Source organism: Hirundo rustica, chromosome 3 (genome assembly GCF_015227805.2).
Source record: "Hirundo rustica isolate bHirRus1 chromosome 3, bHirRus1.pri.v3, whole genome shotgun sequence".
NCBI lineage: Eukaryota > Metazoa > Chordata > Aves > Passeriformes > Hirundinidae > Hirundo > Hirundo rustica.
Window position 1 is genome coordinate 31,490,463 of NC_053452.1, and position 13,293 is coordinate 31,503,755.

Sequence of the window (13,293 nt, forward strand, 5' to 3'; positions counted from 1 at the left end):
GTGTACCTTGTTACGAGGAGGAGGTCAGGCTTACCAACCTATTCCTATACGTTGCCACAGAATCGGGATTGTTCGAATTGGATTCTCCTGAGTGGTTCCACTATTACACTAAAGGGTTAAGGGGAGGATTGAATAAAAGGGCGGATCCACTCGTAATTGAGTGCAGGAGAACGTTGAAAGTACCCTGTAGAGGAGATCAAATAAGGAGAACGAGGTGGGAGCAGTACAAGAGGCGATATGCTCAGAGAAGCACCGGCAGGGACCCGGAAGAATATCCCTGCTGCCAAGAAGATGGATTACCCCGCCGCTGGTGGCAACCCAACGGGCGAAGGGTGGAGCAGAGGGATAGGCCTATGGGTAACCCTGGTGATCCTGAGTCAAGCCATGTGCCCCACGAATGGCCTCCACGAACCCCAAGAGGGGATGGGGATGGAAACTAATCTCCCCACGGTCCCTCCAAACCTTACCCGGAACAGAGTTTTGGAATCCAGGGTACGAGTAGACTGGTTTACACCAAAAAGGGGGGAGAATCGTCAGTGGAATGGAGGGGTTAAATTGAACAAATCCAATCACCCGATGGCAACGGCTAGGAAAAGGAGGGAGGTAAGCAGTCTTCCTTTGATCACAACATGCAAAGAATGTAACAAAACTGTGTGGATTGGAGGGAAAAAGGAGAGTACCTTTGTGGGATATCTCCAGGTTAACCCTTTATGTTATGATAAGAGGAAACTGAAGATGTGTGCCTTGAACGGGAAAACATATTGGGTGGGACAAAATGAGAAATTGCAAACAGCTACTTTAGCGAATGGACCTATATTACTCGATATGTTGGGGGAGAATGATGAAAGGGTTTGTTTAAGAATGGATCTGCGGGGGACTAAAATCCGCCGAAAGATGGCCATGGAAAGGTGAGAGTTTAACTCCTGAGCAGTTACTAAAATGGGATAATAAAATCTTAAACACTTTAACCCGGCCAGGAGGGTGGACACTGGATGAACGAGTAATAGGGACAATCTGTATTAGTAGGGAAGGGAATGTGTACAGTGATGTAGTGGGATACACCCCTTGTCTATCCACTCTGGCTGTAAATTCCAACAACAGATCCAAAATGTGGCAACCAGAACCCCCAAACGGGTACTGGGGAAAAGAGAAGCAAGGAAAGTGTAATTGGGTAGAGGAAATTGAACTCTGTTGGCATGAACTCACTAACGCTAACCCATATTACTCCTTAACTGAACTGGTGGAATTTTGGGACAAACCGGAAAATATAGACATTAAATGGAAAGCTCCCAGCGGGATTTATTGGATCTGTGGGAAAAGAGCTTACAGTGAATTGCCCCGGAAATGGAAAGGGTCCTGTACCCTAGGTATGATTAGACCCTCTTTCTTTACACTCCCCAGGACTGGTAGCAATTTGCTAGGGGCCCCTTTGTATGAAACCCTCAGCAGGAGAAAGCGAGAAGTAAAGAAAGGACTCCCACAAGTGGGAGGGAATCAGAAATGGGGAGAGGAAGAATGGCCTGCAGAGCGCATCATAGAATACTATGGTCCAGCCACCTGGGCACAGGATGGAAGTTGGGGTTACAGGACCCCAGTATACTTATTGAACCGGCTAATCAGGCTACAGGCTGTAGTAGAAATAGTGTCTAACCACACTTCAGACGCACTGGAATTGTTAGCCAAACAACACTCACAAATGAGAGCTTTCGTATACCAAAATCGAATAGCTCTGGACTATTTACTAGCAGAGGAAGGGGGCGTGTGCGGGAAATTTAATGACTCAGAATGCTGTATCGAAATCAATGACTATGGAGAAACTATTAGAGATTTGGCTGCAGAAATTAAAAAAGTGGCGCACGTCCCAGTGCAGAAATGGAATTCGATCCTAAAAGCATCATGGTGGGATCAAATATTTGGAACGGGAGATTGGTGGAAGAAGGTGGGGTTCTTTATCCTGTGCTCAGTGGCTGGGTTAGTGTTCTTGCCTTGTTTAATACCTTGCCTAATAAGACTAATTCACACTGTGGTCCAGGGAATGCAAATAGCAGCCCTTCCTATGGATCCGGAATTAGCTTCAGGAGGATTAGCCAAAGAAAAAGCCGCCTCAAAAATTATGAATTTAACCGAGGAAAGAAGTACTGCGGCTCAAGTGTTAGAAAAATTTGAAGCCCAGATACAGGGAGGAAACATAGAGAGAACATATTGGAACAAAACAACAGGGGAAAGGTTAACAGAATAATGGTTAAGAGGCTTTTTTATCTTGACAGAGAAAAAAGACTATAACCAGAACACGAATTAAATTGGTGAATTTGGAAGAGGGGGGATTGTGATAAATGTGCTAAAGTTAATTCGTGTTATCAAATTATACAAGGTAAATGTTGAACTGTATAAAATATGAATGTTAGAAATGTGTTCAAATGTACATAAAGTAAAGGTAAAATGTAGAAACTAAAAATTAGAAATTTCCTGGCTTGGGAAGCACAGGAGGGACACGAGGAAAGTATGATTGGAATTACCAGAGAGGGGGCCTTGAAACTATTGCTGCCGGGAATCCCTGAAAGGAAACAAAGAACCACGGAAGAAGAAGATACAAGTCCGGAGACCAAGATAATCACTTCAGATGGATATCTCTACTCGTCTCCGCTGAAATTAACATATACACGACACACCCGGACCCGATCATCAACAGCATTGTTCCACCCTACCGGTCTATTCAGACCTCCGATACCAGGACTTGAATAATTAATGAAGACGCCTCGGAGAGGATAACGTCAGAATTTCGGACTTCACTCCGCGATCTTGTGTATAAAAAGGGACAGCCGGAGACCAGAAATTGTGAACTTGGGGGGGATACCAGGCTGACAGAGCTTGTTATCCGCGTTCACCCGGCACCGATCCCGGGCTCGGCGCTGTCCTTTTAAATTGTGGCTTTCCGAGACTGATATTTTGTCTCAAAATAAAATTCTAAATTTTGATACTTTGAATTTGGTCGATCTTATTTATAACACAGTCAAGTGATGCAAGCAGTTCCCAGAGTTTAATTCTCATTTATACTTCAATCAGGGTGCACTACAAAAATCATGAAAAATTACTTTATAATGAACATAAATGTAATTCACCTATATATTAAATGTATTTTATGCTGCCACAGCATTTAATAACAGCTACTCATAAATGCAAATTTACTGTGGAAGCCTCATTTAATAAAAAATCCAAAAGGTACATACAAGCGATGTACACAGCCAGTAAAGAACATGCTTTTAAAAATTTAATCGATGAAGAAATAACAGAAAATATTTTGGTTTATAAAGTAAAATTATGATGATAAATTTGCCTTCAAGAGCAATTGTGCATATTGTATTGTCCACCCACTAAGGCCTTTTCTGGAACAGGAAAACAAAAGTAAGATAAATTGAGAATTCTGAGTAAATTAGTGAAATAGTCAGAATAAAGAAAAATGATTCCTAATAAAATGCTTGCTCCCATTTTAACATGATGGTTACAACTTACTGAAAGGAAATTAAATACCTTTTTAGTAGCTTCGAGTTCTGCTACATAATGTTGAAGAATACAACCAACTGTGCGTGCTGTTTCTTCTTGAAGGCATGGCATACGCAGATTTTGAAACCTGTATTAAAAATTAGTACTCAAAATGACATTTCTAAAATAATAACTGTTTTAATATATTTGGGGGTATATGAACATTATATAAAGTGAAATAAGCAAAAATCTAGGAAATTATTCTGAATCTGGAAAACTTTTTTGCTTTAGAAGTTAAACAAGTTGAAAATTCCTGCCCTGGTGGGTATTTTGGTTGTTGATGCTTAGTATGTTCTAGGCTTTTCCTTTAGTATACTCTTGCGTATAAAAATATTCTAATGAAATTAAGAAAGAGAATATATTGATTCCCTTAAGAAAGTTAAAATATATATTTTATCATGGTCATGTGGATCAGAATATCAGTAATGAAAAATTCTCAATTAGGCCCTCTGTTCTAAAATTTGCTGGGCTGTTTAAATTGTGCTAATCAGTAATTTCAAGTTACTTTAAAATATTTTAAAACATAGTTGCCAGTACCTTTGAAGTAACCGAAGTGAATTCTGTGAGGACAAAATTTTCTGAAAACAGGTACGCATAAAATTCTGTAGCTGTGTCTAAAGAATACATGATTCAGTATGTTTTTTCAGGTCAGAGAATAGTATTTTAATAATATTTTCTTAACATAGTAGCATTTGAAATTGTTACTACTTAAAGCACAAAATAGCAGCCTTCATCAGGCCATGCTTAATATAATTCATAAATACCTTGTTTCAGTCAAATAATCTCTAAAATGTCATAAAATTCTATGAAATAAATAAATTAGTTACAGCTTTGTTCTGCCCAAAATCTGACCACATTCCTTCAGGCTAATAAACAGCTCCCACACAGATCATTTTCTCAGACCTCCTAATTTTTGTCATTTTGGCTGCAGAGTGAAAAACATGTGAGCACAGCTTGATATATTTTACACCTTCCTTTGAAAGAAGGAGATGGAATGGAAAAAGCCTCCTCCCAGACCAACAAAAACTCCATGCTCTTTAGAAGAACAACATACGCTATTCACAATCCAAAGTCTCACTGATAATCAGTTCAATAGATACTTTCCCAAGTTATAAGTCATAATTCTACTTACCTCTAAGCGTTCAACTTCTGACATGAATTTCACAAAATCTACATCAAATTCTGTTACTCTTGGATCAAGAGTATCATATGGTTTCTTTTGAAAAATGTGGTAGATATTTCTGAATTTTACTGCCATAAGATCTATACCTTCGACTGCACACATAGTCAGTGCGTTAAAATTCTGTTCTATGGCTATCATCTCCATTATCTGAAATAAAGATATTATATTCATGCTCATAAAGAATTCTTTGTTATTTCCTCTATAAACTAAAACCTGAGCAAAAAAACAAAAAAAATCAACAGCCACTCCTCTAGCTACTGCATTCACAAATACGTTGTTTCTAAGTCAAATATCTTCAACACTTGAAGCAGGGTTGATTTCGTTTTCAACATCAGTTCTCACCACAACTCAACACAAAGTAAAATAATCTTTGTTTTTCTTAATGATAAAGAGGGTTTTTTATGTTTTACTGCTAGATCCAACAGGATAATATTGAAAAGGTGTTAAAACATGGCATGTACATATTGATGACAAAAAAGTATCTCAAAGAATACAAAAAAACAACCCTTCAGATTAGTATGTATATTGAGTGATGAAGAAGTACACCAAAGACTTACAGAATTCCTACCTTGTGGTGATTATTGTCTTATCCCTTGTCTGACCTAATTCTGTAACAAGGAGCACCTATTACCTCAAGAATGCACTCAGAATTACCTTCAATGCATTACCAATCTAAATGTGGAGACCACATCAAGCAGCAGAATTATCTGAAGAATTGTTTGAATTTTGGCAGGAATGTTTGGCAGTAAACATGAGTTTTTAATATCATTCAAAAAAAAGCAAAAGTGTGTTGTTTTTCACATAATTTTAAACCTCTTAAAATAATGATCTAAGTTTAGAGCAATCAGGTTATTTCTCTCCACACTAAAAGGAATAAATTGACAAGTAGAGAAGGCAGTTGTGAAGTAGTAGAATCAAGTATGTGGATGACTTACTCTGTGGAAGTCCCTAAATTCTCTCAATAGAGGCTTACAGACTCCTTTAAAGGATGATTAATCAAAGTATGTTGGCAAGCGTCCACTTTGTAAACTGTTCTCTGGAGAGACATTTCTTTACCAATAATAGCACCCAATATACTCACTTTTTCTAATCTTCTACAAAAAGCTTCAGATTTTCCAAAAATGTACATTTCTGATACTTCCAATGCCTTTTCTCCTTGATTTTCTGAAGTCTCTTGCCTAGCTTCATGGAAGCATTTCTGATATTCTTTCAACAGATATATGCATTCCTAAAATGTGAAGGAATAAATATGATATTCATTATATTTATGAGTGAGGGACTAGAGCACTCAAAGCTATGGATATTCCAAAGCCATTAGTTATCACTTAATCTGGTTTCAGTCAACAGGCAACAACAACTTGAATGCAGTGTTTTTCTTTCAGTATCTGAAGAAAGTGTTTGCAACGCATGAACGAACATCCAGCAGGACAGTACAGTGAACCAGACAGTGGGGATGAATGGTGCTGCATCCAGTCGGCAGCCAGTCACTTCTCATGGTCCCAGGGATCAATGTTGGGCCCAGTCCTACTTAATGTCTTTACTGATGATTTGGATGAGGAGATTGAGTCCACCACCAGCCAATTTGCAGATGTGGGCGTCAGTGTCTATCTGCTGGAGGGTAGGAGGTCTTTGCAGAGGGACCTGGACAGGCTGGGTAAATGGGCTGAATCCAGCAATTTGATGTTTAACAAGACCAAGCGCTGTGTCCTGCACTTTGGCCACAACAACCCCCTGCAGCACTACAGGCTGGAGACTGAGTGGCTGGACATTGGCCAGGCAGAAAGGGACTGGGAGGCACTGATTGAGCAGTGCACTCACATGGCCCAGAAGACCAATGGCACCCTGGACTCTATCATCAATAGTGAGGCCAGCAGAACTACGGAAGTGATTCTTCCCCCATATTCTGTGCCTTTTGGGGAAGATAGGAACTCGATAACTGAGGTCTGGAAAAGGAGAAGGTGGAAATGAAATTAACATTGGCAACCAGTATTCTCACAGCTGCACGTATTTTGCCATAGCATATTGCATTCACTTAATTTGTTCTTAATAGGTCACCATCAGATGAAGAAGAGGAAGACTATCTTAACACTGGCCTTTCACAGTATGCCAAGGAAATCTTGTATGGAAAGGAACTACTGGAACAAAGTCAGGGTCTACTCAAATATCAGATTTTACATGGTAGAGGAAGATGGTACCAAATCAGAGCTACACCCTCCTCCATAGCCTCTCTTCCTCGAGATGGAAAAATGTGGAATATTAATTCCTTGGTTGCACAGAAAGCAAGGATGCCAATTCCAATGTCAGTGACAGACCACACTGATAAAGATGAAGCCATTGTAATTTCAACAATGCCCATGGGCTAAGAATTGGGAAAACATTCAAAGCATCATTAAATAACAGAAACCTAGAGGTGTGAAGCACTTGATACATATGGATATGGACTTCCTTATGATGTCAACAGGTAATAAATAGGTTTCACATGTAAACAATGAAACATCAAAATACAGACGTTGATTTTTCCAATGACTACTGGTGTCTCCTGATCCCAGATTCGATTCAAGCCAGCATCTGTAATGTATGCTTTACATGTTGTGACCATTTGGTTTGTAACCTGGGGCAGACAAACGTAAAAAGTTTAACAGTTATTTTAAGTTCAACAGTAAATTTTCCTGTTTCACAAAATCTAATAAGATTCTCATATACATGTGTTAATACTATCAGATTTGGAAAAAAAAAATCACTTTTGGAAATAATAGTGGCTAAAACATATATGCAATATATACAACAAAAACCCTGAGAACACTCCCAGAAGTATATGCAAGTCCCAGGACATATTCATAAGTCCAGTAATACATAAACACAGAATGTCAGCAATCAAAATTCAATAATGAAAAGAATTCATTGAATTCCAACTATTCTTCACTTACATTGTTGTCTTTACACTTTGCAGCACATATTTAAAGACTGCCCTTAAAGAATTTTGTATCCTAGCAGTATGTCTTTACCTTGATTTCATGCAGCTATAAAAAGGAAAAAAACATTCTACTTCTCAACCACAAAATGTAAAGTTACTAATGGCAGAAAGAGAGAGAGGAGTATGTACAGATATAGAAGGCATACCACAGAGAACAGCTACAGGTAGACAATTTCTTATCTATTAAATAATATGAACAATTCAAAACAATTCTCCTGATGTTGCTGTTTGGGTTTTGCTTTTTTTCTTTTATATGTTTTCTATATTCTTCACACATATATTTGTAACTCTGTCGTCACTCGTCTGTATTAGTAGCTAGTTTTTCCTGAATATTTCCATGGCCTTTCCCTAAGCAGAAAGACAAAGCAAATTCCAGAGCTCCAAGCCCTGGGAGGTACAAGTCCTCTGTGCTATCTTGGTTATTCCTGGGAACCAAGGCTGAGAACAACTCTTCCAGATACATTCTCATGGACAAAGTACAATTAGTGGTGAAGGAGGAGGTCCAGAGAAGGGGCTTGACCTGGGGGAAAATTGCATCTCCACTTGTTCCCCATTACTGGTGCTTTTTATCTATTATGCTTATTGCCTGAAACCTATTAATGTGTACTCAACCCTGTGAGGTATATGTAGGGGTCAGCTTTTGCAGACATCTTTCCATAACTCCCTCTGAAGGCCTTCATTGAAGACTCTCTTTTGTATTACCTCCTTATTAAAATTATCTCGAGTTTTATTTCCAGGTTGGGAAAAAGGCAACACTGACATGAGAGTACTGTAAAGTAGGTCTTAAGTATCCCTAACTGAAAAAAGACTGGAAACTACCATACCAAAGGCAGCCTCAAACTTTAAGAAAATTACTGATGAAGTTGGAGATAGTGTCACTTCTGATGATCATTAAATGGAAACAAACAGTAAATAGGGACCTTAAACAACTGGATTAAAATACAGATTTTTTTGTTGCTATTTCAAACGTAGCTTCATGTAACCAGTTTGTCATTGGCCTCTGCAGTGAAATACTCACTCCCTTAGACCATTAAATACTAGACAGTAGCAAGAGTCAATATACAAACCTACAAAGACCCATTATATGACAGGTAATATAATATACCTAAAGTGATATATAGAAAACAGCCACAGCCATGAATAGATACAGATTCTAAAGAGTACACACTTCCTAATATCCTAGTTCAAATTGAAATGTAACAAAAATTTATGCTGAACCCCATGGTGTAAGGAAACAAAAAACCTGTGTCTGTGTAATGAAGGTCTACTGTGAATTTCCTCTAAATGCTTACTGCAGGTAGGTGGTTCAGTTATGAAGTATTTCTTTTCATAAAACCATTATACAAACAATCTTTGCATGCAGAGAATAGCTGGATTTTGCAAAAGACATTGGTATAAACACAAAGCCAGTCTTAATTTTCTCTTTAAGGAGGGAAGGTTTATGATCTGAAATTCAATTAATTTTTCAAGTATGACTTGCTTCAGAAAACAGGAACCTTTTATATTTCACACTTTTTGGAGGAACAGTCTAGTCAGATTGACGGCCAACTGCCATTAGGACTTCAAGGCTGAGAATAAAAGAGCCTTTGCAGATTCTGTGATTTAGGAAACAACTGATTAGATTAATTCAGATCAGGAGATTAATCAAGAATATTAAAAAAAATAACGCTGATGAGCCAAGAATAAACAAAGTTCCTTTCAGAAGAGAAGTCTGTAATCCAAGTTTAATCCTCTCATGATCAACGGAGTTCTCCTCCTTTCCCATGCAGAACCTCACTATTTACTATCATTTTTAAACAAATATTCTACTGATTTAAGCAAAATTAATTTTTCTTCTGAAAAGTCACACTATTTTTGTAATTATTATTTTGTTAATAAACTTACCTTTATAAGCAATGATGTAATTCTCTCAGAAGTATTGTAATATTTTGAAACACGGTGAATCATTTGTACAGACTTTATCAAGTTTGGTATTCCCTGTGTCATTAATACCTCAAAGAAGAGTTTCAAGAAGAAATTTACTTCCTATTCCTAGCAACTATGTTTCCATTCTATTGGCAACTTCTAAATTATATATTCCCCTTTGTTACATAAATCAGTCTTTAAAATGCCATGGGATTTTGCCAAAAGTTTTCTTAGGAAAAAAGACTAACCATGCTCAATAAGATTTCAAACATCAGCTAACAAGAACAATAAATGGCTAAGTTTCATCATTTGCTAAGAAATCAGATTAAAGATGCTACAAGATAAAATAATAGTAATATCCTATTTTGATGAACAAAATTAAACACCAATTCAAAATGTAAAGGTTGCATTTTTTGGTGCAATACGAAGTACTTTACTGAGAGCAATTGTCTGTGATGGATGCCTTTTTTTGCCTTTCAGGTAAGACTGCTAATGTACTTTTATTTTGATAACAATCTTTAAATAAAGTGTTTCATTCAGACACTTCAGAAAACTCATCAAATAACTGTCACAATGTTAGTTTCATTAACAAATGCCTAATTCCCTCAAGCATCATATCAAACATCTAAATCTTTCACATATTTTGTGAAATCAACGTTAAAATCATACTGTGGCATATACAAGTATTTAGTAACTCAAACACTTCCAAAGTATCCTGGTGGGGAGGGAAAAAAATTAAAGAAAAAAATTAAAATATTATAACTCATTGACATTTCCAGGGACTTGTCAAAATTGTAATTCAGAACATCAAGAAAGTAATTTTGGCTGTCACCCTTCAATGGAGAAGCCAAGCTCCTGTAATTAACTTTGAGTTGCAAACTCATACTGTGAATAGACATAAAAGGCATTTGCATTTAGCAAGAGTGTGAAATAAATGTTATATAGTATAAAAATAACCATCTGTGGCCATATTGTTCATCACCAACACCACCCTTGATATACAGTCAGGAAATTCGGAGTCTATAGGTTTTCTTTTTCAATCCTTAACAAAAAAATAAAGCCCTGAATCCTGGACTGTGTAGAAATTTCTCTGATTTAAAGCCTCAAGTTAAATGTTTAGTCTGAATTTTCATATATTAACCTACTTCAGCAGAAATGTCACTGTGTGATACTGCATACACTAAATGCCATACTTTATGCACACACCAAAAATCATCATAAATCCACATGTATGCCACTCCTTACTCACTAACATATAAAAGAGTTGCTCATACCAGAAATTAAATGCAACCTTACACAGAATGAAGGTCTGTTTAAAACAGGATATATTTATCTTGGAAATAATTGTTTTTAAGCTGAATATCACAGAAATTCCTATCTAAATTAACTTGATTACAGGAACATGATTAAACAGAAATTCATATGTCTCCAAATTGTTCCAGACTAAACAATATCTTGTATTAATAAAATCATGAATTCTTCAATGGGTTTACACCCACTAATGTCTGTTTTTGTTCATGATATGAAGAATTTTATCTTTGTAACACCTATGAAGTAGTTCATCAGTACGGCCTGGTACCTGGCACCCTCTAGTGACACCTTGAAGAGCTGAAGATAAACAGCTTAGTGACTGCTTATCATGCTTGCCTCTTATACTAGTACATGAAATGTTAGCTCTGTGTCACATATTATCAAAGTCCTTTTGCTTGCCCTCAGTTACAACTTTGTAGTAGGATCCTAGGCTGCCAGAGATTCAAAAGAAATGCAGCACTTCCTGACAGTGGGCTGGAGGCATATAGGACCAAAACATGAAGAACTCAAAAATAAAGGAGAATGAGCACTATTTTTCCAGGGTATTTACTCCTTTCCTCCTATTCTGCACTAAGCATTAGAAAAATATGCCTGTTATAATAATTCATAGTTATTATACCAAATAACTAGTATCTTGAACTAGCACTGAATGGTGTACCTGGACAACCAATAGTGTAAATTCTGAGTAACAGGTACTTCTGCAAAGAGAAGCAGATAATTCTGTATTCTATATCTAAAAAAATGTTTTGCCCATTTAGGACCTCATAAGGTTTCATTATTTTCTATATAACTGAAATTTTGGTACTTTGGTTACAGTTATGTGATCATTGACACATGGAATTTTCAGGGAAGATGTATTCGGAGATTTTTGTATTAAAAAATATGCTTTTTTAAATTGCTTTAAAAAATAATACCAGCAGCAGGACTGACTTATTAGACAATCATATGTATTTATGCTTATTTACTAAATACATATTTCAAAAATACTGTATTTTATTAAATATATAATAAAATAATGCATCAAAATTTAGCTTGACAAGCTTTTAGGGAAAAAAAATCAAGAAAATTAGAAGTGTAAACTACAAAAAATTACTTTTGAGTGAATATAAGGAAGGGTAAATATATTTTACTCTGGGGTTTCTATGTAAACACCTTAACTATGCATAAAGAATGGTGAAAGGCATACTTACAACATCAGTGGTATAAAGCGGCTGACAAACTTTTTCAAGTCTGCTTAGGTACTTCACATTATCCTTTGATTCATTTGCTGCATCTGTGATTCTACAATCTAATTCCTGCCATGCCTAGTGGGAAAAATGTACTGTGAAAATCTTCATACATAGTGAACTATTTCTTTAACTTGCACTCACTTGCCAGAAGTAAACTTTGGTAAATGAATTTTTAAGAGGCATTGTTAAAGCAGGAAATAAAAGTTATTTTCCTGTATTTTTTACACATCTAATGTATTTTATGTCCATTTTTGGCTGTATCCTTGAAATGTCTTGTTCTTTGTCTGGATACATTCAGCATACCAGCAACATATCTAAATTTTCTTCTTTTAATTCTCTTCAGCAAATCTCTCTTAGATGAAATAAAAAAAAAAAAAACAAAAACAAACAATAACCCTTATAATAAAAGACAGCATAAAAAATAATTACCTTTAGTACTTTAGATTGTGCAACTTTCAGAACATTAATAACAGCTTTACAGTTTTGTCCTTTGATCTGTTCAATAATAAAGTTCAGTTTAGCAGACATGTATTTCCAGTTCTCCAGTTCCATCAGTGGACCTGAATCTTTAGCTTCTCTCCTTAACTGTTTGCTTTCAATCAGAACCTGTAACCCAATTGGAGGAGAGAAAAAAAAAAACAAAAAAAATCAAATATCTACTACAGAAAATAGACAAGTCTTTATAGAGAAGAAATGCTTTTGAGGAAACTCAAAAACGAACAAGCTTGCAGTTACTAGCACATGAAAATGGCTCCCATTTAGAAAACTTTCTTAGTCTGAATTGCACTTAATCATATTCTTAAACTGAAATTAAGGCAATTAATACATATGTTCAACTGATGTCATATCAGCATATACAGATAAGTCTTTAACCAGAATCTACGCATTGAAATGTACCAAATGTAATTTGCCCAGAACTTTGGGAACAAATTTAATAAAAGTATTAGATATCAGTCATAAATTTATCCATTTCTTTGTTGATAAATGTGCAGTCAGCTCTTTTTACACATCTTTTACATTTTTATTCTTTTGAGCTAAACACACTAAATATAGTATGCCTTAGAAGTAGAGTATGTCCCTGCCTACACAGATTCATATTTTGATGAGGGATTCTCTGCTTTTTATGGAAGTTCCAGACACTAATATCTTGG

General features: G+C 36.3%; 1 protein-coding gene across 1 annotated transcript in view; it reads right to left on the bottom strand.

Moving 5' to 3' along the window:
- Positions 1-13,293, bottom strand: part of DNAH8 (dynein axonemal heavy chain 8) — a 129,423-nt gene that overhangs the window by 108,790 nt on the left and 7,340 nt on the right. Inside the window, 8 exon segments of the mRNA XM_040059978.1 lie at positions 3,529-3,628; positions 4,078-4,154; positions 4,673-4,870; positions 5,805-5,951; positions 7,233-7,334; positions 9,582-9,689; positions 12,104-12,217; positions 12,572-12,748. Of these exon segments, the coding sequence (XP_039915912.1) occupies positions 3,529-3,628; positions 4,078-4,154; positions 4,673-4,870; positions 5,805-5,951; positions 7,233-7,334; positions 9,582-9,689; positions 12,104-12,217; positions 12,572-12,748 (1,023 nt within the window).